The following is an 18,494-nucleotide window of genomic DNA, read 5'->3' as shown; positions in this document are numbered from 1 at the left end:
AAATGGATAGATACTTGGAGGATCCAACCTATTATAATAAATCATATACATATATATAGTTTACTCTGCTTTGCCCAACCATAGCATTAGGACAAGGTTTTATAAGTCTAATAAAAGTCTATAGCACAAAGCAAGACAAGATGTGGGAAGTTTAGATAGCAGGAGCATAACTTAAAACAGAAGGCCATTAACTTCATGACTGCATGACAATGGCAAATAGCCTTGCATAAATACAAGAGATGAGGAAGATACAGTCATCCACATTATGAAGGAAACTAATCTTGGGTGAAGGAAAGCTGCATGGTTGATTTATTTTTGATGACAACATGCCTCAGCTTCTTTCTATCCCCACCAAGAGACCCAGGCTTTTGTGCATAAAGAGTTGCCTTCTGAGTAGCTTGGCGTGGGGGTGGACCAGCTGATGTGTTTCTATCAGCAGTCTAAGAGACTCCAATAGGTAACTTCTTCGAGCTTGATTTCCATTCGATTCAGATTCTTCATATCAGGCAAAGTACTTTCCAAGAGTCCAAGATTCAGCAGGGAAGCACCCACTCAATTAAATAAACCATATGAACAATTTTCTTCTTCCTCAAATCCTCAGGAGCAAATTTATTCTCGCTTGTGAGTTCAAGAAGGTAGAACACATCAATGCAGCAAGAGCAAGCAGAAAGAAAGGAATCAGCACCATTCATACAGTATATCATAATTTAGTTAAGGAGTTATAAAATTATGGCAACCTTTTTGGGTAGTAGAAGAGTTATAAAACGATGTCATTTATGCTAAATCAGAAGTGATGAAAACCTACATATCTATATATGTGCTTATTCTACCTAATGACAAGCAAGTAGAGTTTAAAATTTTTTATTCACTCACCTTGTGTTTAGCATATCAATAGAACAATAGTCTTCTCTCGAATTATCAGCTATTTCCCATGACAAATTTGAGTATTTAAAAAGAAGAAGGATTCTCACTCCAGTCAGGATTATTTCATAAATCTTAAATGATGACACATTTCTTTGTGACATGGTGGAAGTTTTTCGTGTAACAAAGAAATAAGCATGAAACAACCGAAACAATCTAAAGCTACATAGGTGCACATAGAAATATGAGATGAGCTCGAGCTACCCAGGTTATAAATGAGTCAAGCTCGAGCTACTTGCAGCCCCCTTGTTGTACTAGTGCATGAGGCTCCCACCTACACCGAGTCTTAGGAGGGGGAACATACGCAGACTTACCGTCATTCTTGATAATATAGTTTCAAGATTTAAATCCATGACTTCTTAGATACAAGGGACAAGCCTCACCCCACATCAAGTGATGCCCTCCTCCTAAAGAGCAAGCTCATCGAGAACAAAGAAGGTTGCAGTGGTTTACAAGTCTATGGCAAACTTAAGAAATAGATAACAACAAATAAATACAGAGCCTCCAAATATATCAATTTAACCACTTCTCTTCAAAAAATAACAGTTGCACCTAAAGCAAGAGCAATGAGAAGTACTTCTTCTACAATTGACATCATTGTCAGAACGCTGGATAGGCTATGGGCATTTACTCTATTATTGAAGACATTTACTGATTAACACCATCATACCTCATTTTGAAGAAATTTCCTTTGTTTGCTAGGAAGACTGAAGCTGATTGGCAAGCTAATATTGTTATTTTCTGGGTGTATACCTTGCAGGCCGGCCTTAACTAACATCCTCTCTCAGGGTAGAGTTTTGTGATGGGTCTTTCGCTATCTTTTCCAACAATATAAAAGAAAAATCACTTCTACTAGACAAAATTCGATTTCTTACTTCCAACTCCCAGGCAGACAACTTAGCTGCAGATCTACACATGTCTTGCAATGCAATGCGGCTGATAAAACATCCAAAATATGTTCTTTTTTTTCTTCAGTAACGTTGGTTTTGGAATCCTCCTCTTCTATGTAGGTTTACCCTAGACGTTGTTTTCCTACATTTATCTTAACAGGAGGAGCTAAGAAACTACTGCTAAGAACCAAAGGCTTGGCCAAATTACAAGCACATTAAAATGCAAAATTAACATAGTTAATTCAAATTTTTAAGTGAAAGGCGCCCTCACCTTGGCCTCGAAGGTATCAAACTAGGGTTTGGGTTGGAGAGGAGATAGAATATAAGGTTTCCGGTGGTGGGAAGACGAAGGGGTTCACTCAAGTAAAGCTCACAACAATTAGGCATGATTTGGTGGTGGGAATTTTTCCAAGGATAGGATATAAAATTTTACTAAAATATCCTTATCTATATTCCTATTGACGGAGAATTGATTTCTTAGTTGGGTGTCATTGAGCATAAATAAGGTGGGTATAAGAGGAAATTTAATTTCCTCTAAGGAGGTATAAATGGGTGGTGAGAAGAGGAGTAGAGAAGCTGGGAAATGGCCACCGCGCTCTTGTTATCCCCTTCTCTCCTCTGTACTCCAAGCAAAGGTATCCATTTTAAACTCATATGGCGATTTTGTCGACGAAGTGTATAAATTTTGTATTTTGAACTTCTAATATTATGGTTTTCACAATAATAATGTCTTATATGCAAGCATCGTCAAAAGCTATTAGTTTGGCTGCTGATGATGGTTGTTAGAAAATATGTCTTTACTCTCATTAGTTTTTCAAGAATGTTCTCAAATCAAATAGCATTCATGTTCTTTTGCTATTCCGTGTTAGAATGGAAGGATAGGCTCTGTACAACTTGATGTGCTTATTAAGGTAGTGGTATTAACATGTGATGATATGTTTGAACGACTAAACAGCAAATAAGCATCAGATATTAACTATATTTAGTACCCGAGATTTGAATGCGGTAGATTTCTGAAGTAGAAGATTATTTTTCATTGGTAAATCAGATATTCTCCTTTGGTCATTCACGTGTATCTTCGCTGTAGCTTCTTTCATTATATTTGGATTTGTTAGATACCTAACATTTGATGGGCCGAAAGTTTACCAATAAAGTCATCCTATGTTGTCTTCGTGCCAATAATGCATCAATATGGTCACTGGTCCTGCTGATTATATACCAAGCAGAAATTCTATTTATCCAGGTGTCACTGTCAAACCTCGAACAGGTTGTGACTTGTAAAGTGTAAATTTTTTTTGTTTATGATCTAGAATTGTCAATAGAAAATTTTGGGCTGACTAATGGAAGCATGTCGTTATGCAAGACGATAATATAGGATCAGGTCTGTATTGGAAGACACAAGTTGCCCTTGGGGAAAAAAGAGCATTCACAACAACCTGCTATATTATTTCCATTTAATTGTTTTATAATAGAAAGGTGCTTTATGTGGTTTCCTCATATGTTCTTAACAGCTTTCCTTTAGATCCTAATGATGTATTTTTCCTTTTGTTTTCCTTCATCAGGTAGAGAAGTTATCCCATATTGTTTGACTTCCTCAAAGTCATTGTGCAGAAGAACTCTCTACTCCAAGAACCTAATCAGTCAGAAGAATGCCGGCAAGCATGGAAGCTATGCTGCAACTGCATCGATGGTTCATAAAAATCACCTTTCTGTTATGCATAATTTATTCTCAAGTATCTTTTATTAACTTTCCTGTCCGGTAAATTAAATCATTCACATCAAGGACACAGTCATCATACTTATTAAGAAGGATACAGGAAGCGAGCCCTTATCATAGCAGAATGTTTTGATACTTTTTCCTCTCTTCTTTTACATGTCAGCTCCCCTCCTCTAATCCCCCTCCCCCCCTCTCTCTCTCCCCATGTGAGTCTTTATGTGATGTATCTATCTTTCGCTCCAGGTGAAAAATCTGTGGTTGTTCTGCATTTCTCACCCTTCCTGGGTATAGTCCTTTTGATTAATTTAATGGAACTGATCTTAACCAATTGGTGAAAACTGAAAACCACCAATAGATCAAGACTTTCTGTGGTTGTCCTGCATTTCTCACCCTTCTTGAGCTGTAGTATCCTTTTGATTAAATTAATGGAACTGATATTTACCCAATTTTCCATCTTACTTTCCTGTCAAATAATGACAGATTAGCTTTTACAGCACCTTATATGTTCACATTATGGTATAAGCATGATGACCGCAGGTATTCTATTTACTTTGCGAAAAAATTCTTTACAAGTTCAGAAAAAATTATGACTTTCTTGTGTTTATATCATGTTAAAGTCCACTAGTGGCGTATTCCTTCCTATAGAGAACAAGGTAGATCACCATGGACATGGTGAAATCTTGTTCTGCTGAAGATCACATGACTGCAGAGATCCTCTAAAATCAGTGTCACTTAATGGCACTAACTGCCTTTTTCATCAGTAATATATCAAGGGTATACTATGCAATTATTGGCTTGTCAGATTCTCAATAAAAACCTTCATCAGTACCTTCTTAAGCCTGAATAGTTTCAAAGGCCAGTAACATGTTTAACAAATGAATCCCTCCTTTATCCAATACCAACTTGCTATCAAAGATAAAGTAAGAAAAAGTGGCATTGAAGGAAAACTTACCGCAAGCAGCTCTAGATGGCATGTTCCTTTTCTAATAGGAACTCAAGAAAATTTTGCCCTGATATATTCACTTGTTCTGATTGTTTAAAGTTACTGAACTTATATATGGATATTTGATATTTCCATTATTTTCGAGTTCTTTGCTCAACCTTGTATCCCATATTTAAATATCTGTGGATTCAAAGTTCTGTTCTCATGTGATCATTTATCTTTGTTTTTGCAGGTTGGAAGAAAAGCAAGGAAAAGAGAAATTGTGATCCCTGACCCAGACTATCGATTACCAATTGTTATTCTTGGTGAGCTTTGCAGACAGTAAGCACAAAGTTCCAAGATAGTTTATTAGTCGCCAAATCAATTTTAGATTCTACAAAAGCAGATTATCATGTAATGTGCATACTGACACGTATTGTACTTCTAGATGTCAAAACTTACTCTTAGTCAAACTTATACTGAATGTATAGCTCAGTCTATCTTCAATTATTTGGACATGTTTCTAAATAGCTTGCAGTTGGATTACGGTAAATAAATTTTGTATTGCCATTACAATCCTTTCGATTTTCATTTATTTGAACATGTTTCTAAATTGGCTTGCAGTTGGATAAAACTAAAGAAAATTGTATTCTGATTATTATAAATTGTGCAGTACTACGACTATTAAATATTCTTCACCTTTAGGCAGAGGTGAACATGGAGTTGGCACATACTCCTGCCCATTAACTCATGACAGGTTACAACTCATTCCTAATGCTTAAATCAAGGATTATTGTGCTAGTGGCACGTGCTGTGTCGATACCTTGTCAAGATGCCCAGTATGCCACTAGTACACAAACATACATCTAATACATTTTTTAGGATTTTTATACATATCTTTGATTTTAATATATGTATTAAAGCTATATTAGAGTTTTTTTTATCATTAGATAAGGCAATAAATGATCTATTTGTTAAAGATATAGTAGGTAGAAGAATTGCTTCATTTACCAATACAAGAATAACACAAGAATATTACATCAAATATTATTAGTAAAACTCATCTATTGATAGAATTGCTCATTGTAATACCTTACATACTCTCTATATATTTCTGGCTAGTGCAATTCTTGTATGACGTGATAACCATATTACACAAGAACAACTTACACTGAGATTGGGATAGGCATAAGCACACAATAGTTGTATGCAGGTTACAGATATAGAGTATAATTTTATCTTTTGTTGTGTCAAATACTATTAGTTATCCTTCGAACCCATCTATTGATAGTAATGCTCATTATAGCGCCTTATATACTCTCCATATGTATATCTAGCTAGTGTAATTCTTTTATGACGTGATAACCATAATACAAAGGAACAACCTACAATGGGATTAGGATAGGCACAGGTACACCATAATTGTATGCACTATACAGGTTGTGAATATGGAGTATAATTTTACCTTGTAATAGGATTTGGAAAAAGAAAATCTTAAATCTCTTATTTGGGAAATTAGTTGCTAGGATGGCACATAATAGATGCTACTTGATACTATACCCGTATCACTTATATCGGGTGATATGGGCTTGGTATTGGCTGTTGTGTAAGTGTGTTAATTGGCATAGTCCAGCATAGGGCCATGCCATAAGCACACCCCAAGCCAGGTTCCAGTAACCCATCGACATGGCAAGTGGGCACAGCGATCCTTTGCTTAGATCACATAAATGTAAGGTGTATAAAACATTAAAAGATGCATACATAGATGTGTAAATATATGCATTCACAAATATGACTATGTGGATATTTGTTTGCTTGTTTCTGTTTATGCATACCTATGAAGGAGAAGAGAGGATGATTGTTTGATGGTGGAGAGGTGTGGTCACTGTTCTGTGCTTTCATGGTTTTCAGAGTAAAGGGAAAGAATTTGGGAGAGAACGAAAGGAATGAGGGGAAGAAATAGAGAGAAAATGGACATAGAGAACAAAGGCAACTTACAAATGATGAAAGAAGCACAAACTTGTCGGTTTGCATGGAATTCATGTAGTACAAGTAACAGGAGCCTATAGATATGCAGATGCCTTATGAACTGAATTCAATGGATGAAATGATCTTTTGCTGCCCTTATCTCTTGTTTTTAAAAGGTACAATTCCTTCAAAGTAATCGAAATCATATTTTATGAGTCATGAGGTGGCACCATGCTCCAAGAGATGGAGGGACAACAGAAGATTGAAACAAGCACCATCTTAATCAGTTAAATAGTATTTGTTGTGTGGAACTGATCAAGTTTTCACCTTGCGCAAGGAGATTTTGATTAAGTGTTCTGCTAATGGCCCTGGAAGAATAGTACTTGAACTTGATAGTCCTAAAGCATTTTTAGCACTTTACTTGTACAGAACTTCTCACATTTTTTAGAACAGTTCTTGGAAATCGCGAACTAATTGATCCTTTAATTAATTATCAGCGCATTAACTTCTTCCAAATGCTGATTGTGAACATAAATAAGCAGGGATAGCAGGTGGATTTGCATATGTTGACAATCTACTAGTAGCTGCTCCAGTAGGTCTACTTGGATTGCTCCTATTGTTCCAGGTGAGTTTACAGTGATGGAAATGTGCTTTCCCTGTTAATATTTTCTGTTGGAGTCCTTGGTGTCCAATATTCTTCTGTTTATTAATTGACATCTTCTCTTCTTGAAGATCTGTGGAAATAGCTATCACACAAACTATGAAAACCTATGTTTTGGGGTTGACCTTCCTATATAACTTATCCTTTTTGTTTAAGCCTGCCAAATCTTTCTGCGTTTCACTCTTTCTTTTTATTCTTATGTTTTGGCAGATGCATAGTCGCCACTTTATAGCATAGTTATGTCATGTGGAAACACACTGGGATATAAGGCCATGTTTGCTTTGAGTTTTAGATACCACCCCTCGAACTCGTTTAGGGATTTTAAACTGGTTTAGTAACTAAATATATTTTTTTATCTTTTTCATATCTAATCAAGTTTATTCTTAAAAAAATCAAGACTAAGAAATGAAACTAATTAATTGGGTTCAAAGCTTAGTCTCAAACCAAACAAGGAGTGTTCAACTCCCCATTAGTTAATTTTGGTCGAACTTTTATTCTAGAACCTTGAGGATTTATCGGCAAATTCCCTTTCGGTTTTAGTTTTGGATTTTCTTGTTGATCTTAATTTTTTTTTTTAATTCTGATCCATTTGATTACTTAATTGCAGACAACTAGAGTGAGATTTGTCTTTGATGAAGAAGCCCTGGTTAGTTCTCTACTCAAAGAAGCATGTCTCAGTTTAGATACTCTTGTTTAAGCAAGACACTTTGGCACAAGCTGCAAAACCTGAAGATGGTTGAATATGCACTTACTCTGTTGCATAAGTTTTAATGATTGCAAAGGGCTATAGACTTTTACATGCTATTGAAACTGGAGAATAATAGTGAGTATTTGTCCTCTTTCTATGGAGAATTTCAGAACTAATGTTATAGAAGTAAGCAGCTGCTATCTTTTTCTTATTCAGTGCCCGTTATTATAGAGATGCTGTTCCCATAATGGGGAGCATAGCAGCTTCCCCGAATTATCTAATTTCTTAGAAAAAATCTAGAGCGGCTAAAAGAATCTCAAAAGCTTTCTGTCAGTATTCATTGAGTTGAACAAACACATGATTCGATCAAGGATTCAGAATAATATAGATCGGTGCACTTCATCTTACTTTTTCTATAGACAAACAATTGGATTAGCAATTTAGGTTATCTTTTTTGATACATAATCATAGTATTGTGTTAAGACTTATGAGCATTAAGTGATATAATTGCAGAATGGCCTCTGCCACCAGTTTCCAAGTGTCTCCTATACTCCCATGTTCTCTACTAAATTCACGAAAGTGTGTCCTACCTTGGGAGTAACCTGGGGAGTAACCCTGCTAGATAATAAACTATATAAGACCAAAACAGAATAAGTTGTAGTTTAAGTTATACAAACCAAATTGTGGAGCTTGAATGATTATTGTTTATTTCATTGAAGTTGACTATAACTATAATTTGCTCGTCCAAGATAGTAGATTAGTAGAAATTAGCCTATTGCATACTTCCATAAGCTTATACACCCTTCTTGTTATGTGCTCTATATCAACAATAAAACAAGACTAGATTCAGGTTGATCATGTTCCCTAATCGTCTGTTGAATGATCATGTATTTGTATTAGTTCTTTAAGGCTTTTCAAGTCTCAGTGCAACACATAGTTTGATAGCCTATTTAGCATGTGGATTTCATACATGCATTCTATGAGAATTCATATTTGAAGTTTCTAGCTGCAACATGTCAGTTGGAAGCTCACTTAAGCATGGGGATTCAAGTCAGGCATTTGCATCATTCTTGAGGGTAATCATAGAGTATTTGGCATCCAGCTTATCAGGAACTGACTGCGAAAATTTTGAGAGTACTCTAAGTTTCATTGTTTGAGCTCATCTTGAGAAATATTGGCATATGTATGATAACATATTTGGCTCCTGCTTGTGGGGCTCCTTTCTTGGATGTTCTTACAAGGGGAGAGTATGAAATTTAATGTTAAATCTCAAAGAGTAGCTAAGTTATCTATTCTTTTCTCTCCACTAATTCAATTCTTTCGTTTATTTTTATTCTAGGAGGTAAAAGTTGGGGATCAACTGCAGGAATCAGGTGAAAATGTTTTTGTTGGTGGCAAGAATCGTTGGAAGTGAGATAACATCATTACCTCTTTTATGGTTTCTTTAGTTATTTGTTGCTCTTCATGTACAATAACTAAAGCGCTCCAAAATTCATACAGGTACTCATCATTTGTGAACTGGGAGCTTTGGTGGCCACAATTTCCAATCTTGGTGTATTTCAAGGAGACACAGACCAATCCTGAAGGACAAATTCACTTTTTTCCAGTGATATTCGTGAGTACCTGGGATTGAAGGAATGTTCTATAACGTATCGGGGGTTTTTTTTTATGCTGTCTTAATTTTCTTTTGCAGAATGGCAAGAAACTATATGATGTTATGGTGGAGCGAGCAGGTCCATCAAAGACAAGTGGGCCTAAATAGCCGTGAAGCTATTTTATTTTCAAACTTAGATTCAGTATTGGTAAGCTTCATGGTTCCTCTTACTTCTGGTCATTCTTACTATTTGCATGTGCAAGTATTGGCTTGAACAACAACTGTAGATCTCCATTCAAGACATGGGATAGGGTTATAGGTCAAACATTTAAGTTATTTGACAGTATGGTTCATATTTTACTGAAAATAACACAGCATGACATTTCTTTATTGCTCATTCAGTTCTCACCACATTCAGTTCATCGCAGCTTCCATAACCATTATAAACTACATACTGCTTCCGCTGATTGCCCTAGATTGCAGTTTACGACGACATTGTTATCACTAGTTGGTTTTGCTTGTGCAGCTGGAGACTAACGTGTGGATGAGCTACGTGTCTTGGGAAGGGCCAGATATTGTTCAAATTCGATAGGCCATAAGATATTCAATGTACGTAAATGTACTGCTATATTATCTGTTCATTTGTCTCTAGTATAGGGAAAGTATATGGATAGTTGTCAATATACATATTGTGGTGGCGTGTTGTGCTCCCAAAAAATAAATGATCAAAACATGTAAACACGAGTCAGCTGCTGTTAAAAATGATATGACTCCAAAAAAATTTCTTTAGATATTTAACATCTGATATTCTCATAGATGGATAATCATGAGTTCACTAACTCTCTTACCTGAGCATCAACGGGATACAGATGTGGTTGAAAAATGAATTATGAGTGATCACGAGCTTCCCTTCTTATCAAGATATTACGAGTTTGCTTGTATTTTAGAGACCATTAGCACCTCAACGAGAGTGTTTACTGCATTTCTATACTTTGTACGTGAAGTTCACATAGGTTGACTAAACTGTATTTCTTGGTGCAAGAGTAATTAGCATACATGAATTTACATTTGATCACAAAAGCATTGGAAGAGATCTTTGATTTCTCTCAAAATAATGCAAGCATATAAATATTACCTGATACTTTCTCTCTCACACACATGCACACAAAAAGTAACCTGATAGTCTGTTTAAAGGAATGAACAATGCATGTAAGGGTTTTGACACATAACCCTTGACCACCCAACTTAATGCAATCCAACGAGCGAGTGCAATGCTAATGTTCACTCAAATTTAATCAATCCCATTATAAGAGTGTGCTGCATGTAAAACTGGACCTCCTGCATACTTTGGGCTAGCTAACACACAACACCAACCTGAAAGTATTTACACCTTCCAGTGTTGTCTTTGGTCCAGAGTTACAGACCACTCCATGTTATTGAAAGAAACAGTAGGAGCACTGCAATCTATTGCAAACATAATATCCTTTGAACTGAGTCTTAGTTGCAGTGCCATCCATCCAAAGCGCACCACTATTCACATCTCAAACATTCCAATAAGGAGAAAATTGACATCAGTGTGAAGGCTGCAATCCTCGTAAACCATGAACATTGTATCAGAGGACAAGCAGTGACGAACGATGATACTGTCAAATGAAAGAATAAAGATATAGGATCAGGAGATTGTCAAGTTTCCGGTCACATCAAAGTCCACGGATTGAAGTAGTTCGCCTCCACCTAGCCTTGGAAATCCGAAGCATCTCAAAAGCAATCAATTAGTGTTAATCCTCAACCAGAAGCACAGAAAGAAAAAAATCTGATGCAATGCTGAGGCCTTAAATAAGTACAGAAACATAATCATAATAACATGCACACGAAGTTTTCTGTTAGCCACAGAACCCAGCAAAACCTCAATGATTGTCTGGAACAGTGAGAAATTCTCTTGACCAATAACACAAAAAGGACCTTAACACTTATAAGCTGAAGTTTCTGTTTCTGATAGATTTCTCCCCCACAAAAAGTATCTGATACCACAGAATTTCGCCAACAGATGGTCTGATCATGATTTATCTTCCTCTAGTATATATCATCATTCCTACCATTGGCCATGATCCGCCTATCACCCCGACCTTGGCCTCTGAAAGAACCAGCACCCTGCCTATAACCACGCCCCCGGCCGACATCCACATCACGAGCCCGACCTCGGCCTGCATATGAATCAACATAATCCCGACCATCTCGACCTCGGCCCACAAAAGAAGTCTTCAGTGCTCTTTCCCCTATAGGAGAGCGGCTTCTCTCCCTTAAATCTCGTGACCAAGGACCACGAGGTGATGGGGACCGTCGATCATATCCTCTTCTATCAGGAAGAAAACCATCCCGCCCACGTCCCCTGTGATCCCTCTCCTCCGGCAGCATCCAGTCAAATTTCCCTCTATCCCTATACTCGAGATCTTCATGATAGTTCAATCTTTCCCTTCGGATGTGATCTGCAATGCGTCCAACACGCCCTGAAGGAGAGCGAGCTGAAAATTCTCTCGGATCTCCTGCGCCCCAATTACGTGGCGGGGACCTGTATCTGTCCACATCTCTTCGCAAGCCACGGTCAATTGGTGGACCTAGATCCCTTGTCGGAGACCCTCGAGGGGGAGGAGATTTCGGATAGGCTCTCCGGGGGCTGCGGCTGGATTCATGAACTTCAGGTCCATAGCGGTATTTGTTACAGTTGTTACAGTGAGTTCGTCTAGCAAAATTCAGATTGCCACAACTGAAACAAAAGAAGGATATTAGTTTTGATGAGCAGGACCTACAAGAGAGAAAAAGCATGTACCAAGTGGAAAAAGAAATCAAAACTAGGTGAAGCCCATTGTAGCCTTGATTTTGCTCGAGTCCAGTTGTTTGGGCATCCCAGCGTTGGGACCAGAAGAGGACTTACGTGGGGTTTCTGCAGATCCAATCACCTTCTCTAGGTGATAAATTGGGATCATTTCTGTGCACATATTCTCCTTCAAAGGCAGGTAGCCCCCTTCCAGATGCATTGTAGCCTCTTCCAGATGATCGCCCACCCCTCCCAAAGCCATGATGTGGTGAAATCTCTCGGAATCTCCCACCTCCTCTACCACCTCGAATTCCACGACCGTAACGTGTGCCAATCATGTGATCAAAATCTGGACCATAGTGAGCATCATCTGGCCTTCGCCTACGTGGAGGTGAAAGAGAACCTGCATGATATCCTGAAAACAAAACCATCAAAGCTTTAAATTGAAAGATATTAATTCTGAAAATAAGAAAAGTCAGTTGAGATAATCTGTTTACATCACAGATGTACTAACAGGTAGTTAAACAGAATGACCTGCAGCAAAAGATCCAATCTAGCAGGAAAGGATGGTTAATGTGGATGACAAATATATTTACAAAGTCAGATGTGAGAAATTCGTGTCAACAATGTAGCTATAAGTTGCAACATACAATGGTTGTCATTCAGAAATACAAAAGTCAAAACTAAATAATATGTTGCCTTTACCTCATTATGCAGTTTAGACCTAAACATCCAAAGATTCATAATAAAAGCTACTGTAATCTTCTATCCAATTGGCATTGGCATCCCATACGGCTTCAGAGATACTACTGTAAAATGAGCCATCCCTCAACCGTGCTTCAGGCAAAATCCAATGCTAATGAGATTACTCAAGAAGCTAATTTTTTAACTCATACCACATAGCATCCTTGCTGCCAAGGATATGCAGAAAAGCCAAATTTCTGGAGAGACTATCATCCGTAGAGATAAATCGTGATGTCCATTCTCCTCTAATTTTAACCCCAATCCAAGAAAGCCACATAGAACCAAAATGCTCATAATGATACAATGGAAAATTTCTCCTCCAAGTTCTACTGTGTTTCTTCCCTTCAAGTTTATTTTCAGCATTAGTAGCTTGATTCTGAAGCACTTAAATTTTGCTCTTCTAACAAACATCAAAAAGTTTTAGAAGGACCACCTTCTACGAGACAATATTCCGGAGGACCAAGAAGCAATCCCTCATGAATCATCAATGGTCTATAAACTTAAAGATGCAAGCAAATGAAAGAACCAATCCATCTGAGCCAGCTTTTCTATAAGTCATCATAATGACAAATGGGCTATTTAAACAATAAGAGACTTTACCCATTTTTCCGCATCAGACTGCTTTCGAGGCCGAAAGGCAACAATGTGCTTCTATATAAAATGTGTCAGTAGAACCAAGTATCAACTATTTCTGCATACTCATGCAAGTTAGGAACAAAGTTGGCCTTATCATTTATCATCTGAGATAAGATGTGATCAACCTTATCACATAAAATCATTTCTTTATCCGGCTTACTTTTCATCCTTCATTCTTCTTCCTTCATCCAAATGATAGTAAACATTTCTTAGTTTCCTACGATTCAGCAGCATCTGGTAAGCATATTTTATATCCTCAGTCAGGTGTCAATTTTTTATCAGGCAACCAATATTATCATCTTTTTATGCAGAAGTATTAATCAAGATGTTTGCTATTTTCATCACCCAGTGCCACAATCTTCAAGTAGTAAATGTAAAGAAATCAGCCTCTCTTGAGAAGTTTAATTTTGCCGAATGTCTGAATGATAATACTGACATGACCCTCAATATGTAGACAAGTAACACAAAAGAAGCTCCAACAGACCCCAATTTTAACTTTGAAGGCCACAATTTTCCAATGAGCTCAAAATAGTGGTCGACAGGCATCAAACTTTTGCAGTGGTATCAAATTGATGAAAAAGCTCGAAAGGCTTCTCTCTATCCCCCTCTCCCTCTATCCTTTTCTCTCTCTTTCTCTCTCTCTCTCTCTCTCTCTCTCTCTCTCTCTCAATGAACGGATAAACCAGATGAACATAGCAAGATAACTTTCCTTCGCAATCCTCAAGACTTCCTAGTAAAAAGTTCCAATACCTGCTAATTGCATCATTAGCAGCATAACTTAAGAAAACTTTGTTCCATCGTAAGAGGTGCCCAAGCATACAGCACTGGAGACTAGGACAAACCATGCTATTTGCCTCTAGGAGAAATGGCAGCAAAATTAAGGATACTATATACTAACAGCATGCATGCATGACTAGCCTCTACTAAGCCAGTATATCCATCCAGCACACTAAATCTTCAGTCATAGCCAATACTCTTTTTGACAAAGTGAATTGCCAAAACCAAAATAAATGCTAAAATTCTGACTTCATTGACAAGGATCTTGCACCCAAGCCAACCAACTTGGAATTGTTACAGCAGGACAGCAAAATTTATTCTCCATGCTTATACTGAAGCTTGTACTGCTTGACCATTACACTGAACATTGAAGTCAGCAAAAGAATTAAAGGTAGCTGCTTGGAACTACCGCCGAAGGTTTAAAATATATAACATTTTTTTTACTGAATTCATCATATACAAATTTTCTGAACCATATTTTTGGTTGATCATCGATGATAAGCTAAACTTTTACATAAATGTTTAAGAAGGAAGTAAATTATGTCGAAAGATATATTAGTAATCACAACCCAGCAGGCAACATGATTTTTCTGAAAAAAAAGTTCCTAAAATAAATCAATTATAAAAATTTTCATTATGGTTGTCAGGTCTGCTAATGGAAGTTGTAAAATGATAATAATATGCATGTGACTCTATGCTCCAAAAGATTAAAAAAAATTGCCATGAATTGTCTTAGCGACCACATAACCTTTGTTTAATCTATAGTTATCTGATAAAATCATAAATTCATAACGCCTCAAGGGGACACAGTTGTATGCTAGAGTGAAGAAGAGAATGTTTGTCTATCAAACCACAGCAAAGGCTGATATAATATGACGTTATTTATCATTAAAAATAGATGTAATTATCATAAGTTAGTCAGACAAAGGTAAAAGAAGGTTGGTCCAACATTCCTATTTTCTGTCTAAGTCCCCATTTATTTCAGTTTTAATTTTTTCTTTATTCTGAAATATAATTTTTTATTTTAGAATAACAGCTAAACATTCATAATAGTCATATTCTATAATACAAATATTATTTATCAAAATTATATCTTATAACACACTAATACAATTACTAATTTACTCTTGATATCTAACCCATCAATCTATTTTATATCAAATCAAAAGTATTTATTGTAATTACATAAAAACAAAAAAAAATTGATATCTTCCTTCAATTTATATCATATCAAAGGTAAATTATTACACCCTTATTTTAGAATACAAGTGAATATACAAACAATTATTCCTAAAATAAAGACCTCATTTTCAAAATAACAAATATGAATACTTATTTTATAATTGTTCCTATTCCTAAAGTGAACAAGGCCAAGAAATTATCGTAGCCTAATAATGGAACTTTCCAGTATTGGAACACTTTAATCCAGATCAGAGTTCTGTCATGGAAAGAATGGTACAAGATATCTAAAGTAATGAGAGCTTAAGTGAAAGTTCTAGTGAAGGAAATTCTTAATTTATCTTATCCTGCAAATTCATTTTATTTTCGGATAAGATAAGGGCTTCAGGCCTTGCACTTCATCTTCAGGTTATGCTACTTTATGCAAGTTAATTCAAGTTCACAACAATTTGTCATAAGGAATTTTATAGATTGAGTATAACATGCTGAAACCACTTCAGATTTGTTTTATGAAGCCGATCAAAATATAGCATGATATAGAGACTCTTCACTCCTGTTGTGATGCAGAAAATTCATTCTCTACCTGACTGTACATGAAAGGAATACTACTCTAAAAATAGCATCTGATGATTCATTGCTTCATTGCAAGAGAAAAGGAAGTAGCATTTTCATGCATTGAGTAGTGCATGGTTTCAAATTACCTCCAGATTTTTTTCCCTTTTAGTGTCTACTCACTACCAAGTACCAAAAATGACTATTGTTGAAAACACTAGTATATTTCCTAAAGAACAAATTTGAAGCGCAATTATTGTATCTATGGATCAAAGAGGGTAAGGCAAAAGAACATTGAGCAACCGTATGTAGCAAGGCTAGGTGAAAACTCTTTCGTGTCCTTTAAGATCTAATTTAGACCGATCAAAAAAAAAAAACCAAAGAAAGGATATTTCACAAGAAGATAGTTGCAATCAACACCCTAAGTACTTCTTCCAGAATCTAGGGTTTGACGCAGACCTTGGTTCTCATGGAATCGGGCATGGAGACCAGGAGGGCTACCGCGGCGGCGGAATCCGGGCGGGGTCCCACGACGCTGGAAGGGCGGCGACGGCTCGCGACGTCTCGGATCCGACGGCGAGCCTCGGCGGCGGGTGTCCCAAAGCGAGCCACGGCGGCGTGCATCCGGCGAGTCGGGTCTCCGGATCCCGGGGGCGGCGGATGCGGAGGTGGCACGGGGCTCCTCTGGCTCGTTAGCGTCTCCTCCTCGTCCAGCGCTCTCCGACGGCCGGACGACCATGCTGCTGAGACCTCCGCCGGTCCTAGCAGGCGGCGCCGACGGTTCAGGCGAAGGTTCCGCCGGCGGCGGCGCCTCTTCTTCTTTCTCGCGAGGACGCATCTCTCTCTTTCGCTCGATTTCGACCACGGCTTAGAAGAGGGGGAAGAAATATTTGTCAACCACGTATTTCGATTGCAGCAAAACTTTGTTCTTGCAAACCCTATTTGAGCGGATCCGAATCGTCTGTGTGGCACGTTCTCAATTTGGTATAATAATGATCTCAGATCCACCGTCGGATGGATCGTCGCATGCGGAGGTTATGCGACGAGTTGAAGTCAAGCCCGAGTTCAAGGTGGTGTTTAATTCGAGTCTTTACTAGACTCAGTAATCAAATAGTTGTTTATTTATATAATAACTAAGGTGAGAGAGAGGAGAGAGAGAGGAGAGAGAGGAGAGAGGGAAATTAAAATGATTCTAAGGTTTGAATTATTCTCAACTTCTAAATCTATCTTTTGAAATGATTTACACTAATCTTTTTTATCTTGTCAAAATGTTGGTGCTTAAAATTTTTTTATGTAAATCGACAATAAATTACCACAAAGGGACACAAAATACTTTACGAATCTAAAGCTATACCCGAAGCATCTCTATACACCAAACTATGGAGTTTAGAGGATAAATATCCAACCCCAATGAATCTGAAATTCTCTATTCCTCGGTTAGCTAACTAGTTAGCCACATAATTAGTATTCTTCAAATTATAATTTTAGAATAATAAGAATTAAGCCTATGATGCGGAAATAAAAATAGTAATTAAAAAATATATAAAATAAATAATATAATTATGAAAAAAATTGTGGATGCTTCTGTTAACACAACATACATCAACTCTGCTTTATTGGTTTTAGTCCGTCATCTTTCTAGATTTAATCGTGCGATTTTCTTTTTCACCAGTGAACTATCACCATTTTTCACAATAACTCCTTAAAATTACCCTTCAACTATCAGAAATACCTCACTTGACTCTTTCCATTAGAGAGACCATTATGTATCAGAAAAAAATTTAATAGGTTATTATGTACTAAAAAAATTCAATGAGTCAATGTAGAAAATAGCGATAGTTTAGAGGGTAAAAAGAGAATTATCCTTTTAATCTTTTTCAACTATCCATTAAAGAAAATCGAGGAATTAATAAACAACCAATTCCTAAATATTTATCAATATCTTAGAGATTTTGGATATAAGGCGTAAATTCTAATGGGCAACTATTATTATTGCGCTAAAATTGAATACTATTGAATAAATACTAAATGCACACCGTAACAAAATTAAAAATGCTCTCTTTATCGTTTGTCCAAGGGTGACAACTTCACCATGACAATCTCAATTTGCTTGCTCAACTATTGTTATTCCATGAATAAAATTTTTGTTTATGAAAAAATTTGTTTTGTGGAGTTCATCTCTTTTTTCATTTTTTAAATTGGTCGTATTATATAGTACATTTTCACTGTTGATAGACAATCAAAGAATTACGATAATTTTCATTACTATCATATGAACTTGAATTTGCCAAGAAATAATTTTGATACACTCTTTCATACATTAATTACCTCCTGAAGAAGTGATGTTCCTGTGAGACTCCATGAAACTCAACTTAAAACTTAAAAGATGTTCTTGACACAATCATCAAATGTCGATCACACACCAATTTA

General features: G+C 36.8%; 2 protein-coding genes and 1 long non-coding RNA gene across 3 annotated transcripts; 1 reads left to right on the top strand and 2 right to left on the bottom strand.

Annotated features, from left to right (window-relative positions):
- Positions 1 to 171: 171 nt before the first annotated feature.
- On the bottom strand, positions 172 to 2,220 carry LOC140765168 (uncharacterized). The gene is made up of 2 exons (XR_012105147.1): positions 2,083 to 2,220; positions 172 to 618 (listed from the first exon to the last, which is right to left on the bottom strand). It is a non-coding gene; the product is annotated as an uncharacterized lncRNA (long non-coding RNA).
- Positions 2,221 to 2,371: 151 nt separating this feature from the next.
- Positions 2,372 to 10,176, top strand: LOC140765492 (uncharacterized). Its single transcript, XM_073104610.1, has 9 exons — positions 2,372 to 2,446; positions 3,374 to 3,501; positions 4,704 to 4,776; positions 6,961 to 7,043; positions 7,687 to 7,725; positions 9,107 to 9,177; positions 9,268 to 9,382; positions 9,461 to 9,569; positions 9,888 to 10,176. Exons 1-8 carry the CDS (start codon positions 2,395 to 2,397, stop codon positions 9,527 to 9,529), a joined length of 630 nt encoding a protein of 209 aa, XP_072960711.1. The 5' UTR covers positions 2,372 to 2,394; the 3' UTR covers positions 9,530 to 9,569; positions 9,888 to 10,176.
- Positions 10,177 to 11,186: 1,010 nt separating this feature from the next.
- LOC140765491 (uncharacterized) lies at positions 11,187 to 16,973 on the bottom strand. The gene is made up of 3 exons (XM_073104609.1): positions 16,524 to 16,973; positions 12,294 to 12,591; positions 11,187 to 12,125 (listed from the first exon to the last, which is right to left on the bottom strand). Exons 1-3 carry the CDS (start codon positions 16,900 to 16,902, stop codon positions 11,435 to 11,437), a joined length of 1,368 nt encoding a protein of 455 aa, XP_072960710.1. The 5' UTR covers positions 16,903 to 16,973; the 3' UTR covers positions 11,187 to 11,434.
- Between the last annotated feature and the right edge of the window lie 1,521 nt (positions 16,974 to 18,494).

This window comes from Typha angustifolia, chromosome 8 (genome assembly GCF_048772165.1).
Source record: "Typha angustifolia cultivar Huaian chromosome 8, ASM4877216v1, whole genome shotgun sequence".
In the NCBI taxonomy this organism is placed as follows: domain Eukaryota; kingdom Viridiplantae; phylum Streptophyta; class Magnoliopsida; order Poales; family Typhaceae; genus Typha; species Typha angustifolia.
Note: the sequence above shows the minus strand (reverse complement) of the source record. Positions and strands in the feature narration are given on the sequence as shown.

Excerpts from the sequence above, each read along its gene's own strand:
- LOC140765492 (XM_073104610.1), top strand. The coding sequence starts at position 2,395 with ATGGCCACCGCGCTCTTGTTATCCCCTTCTCTCCTCTGTACTCCAAGC. Across the intron at positions 9,178-9,267 it reads GGTGGCAAGAATCGTTGGAA|GTACTCATCATTTGTGAACT; the intron begins GTGAGATAACAT and ends AAATTCATACAG. Across the intron at positions 9,383-9,460 it reads ACTTTTTTCCAGTGATATTC|AATGGCAAGAAACTATATGA; the intron begins GTGAGTACCTGG and ends TTTCTTTTGCAG.
- LOC140765491 (XM_073104609.1), bottom strand. The coding sequence starts at position 16,902 with ATGCGTCCTCGCGAGAAAGAAGAAGAGGCGCCGCCGCCGGCGGAACCT. Across the intron at positions 12,592-16,523 it reads CCGATTCCATGAGAACCAAG|GATATCATGCAGGTTCTCTT; the intron begins GTCTGCGTCAAA and ends TTTTGTTTTCAG. Across the intron at positions 12,126-12,293 it reads TGGATCTGCAGAAACCCCAC|TTGTGGCAATCTGAATTTTG; the intron begins GTAAGTCCTCTT and ends CTTTTGTTTCAG.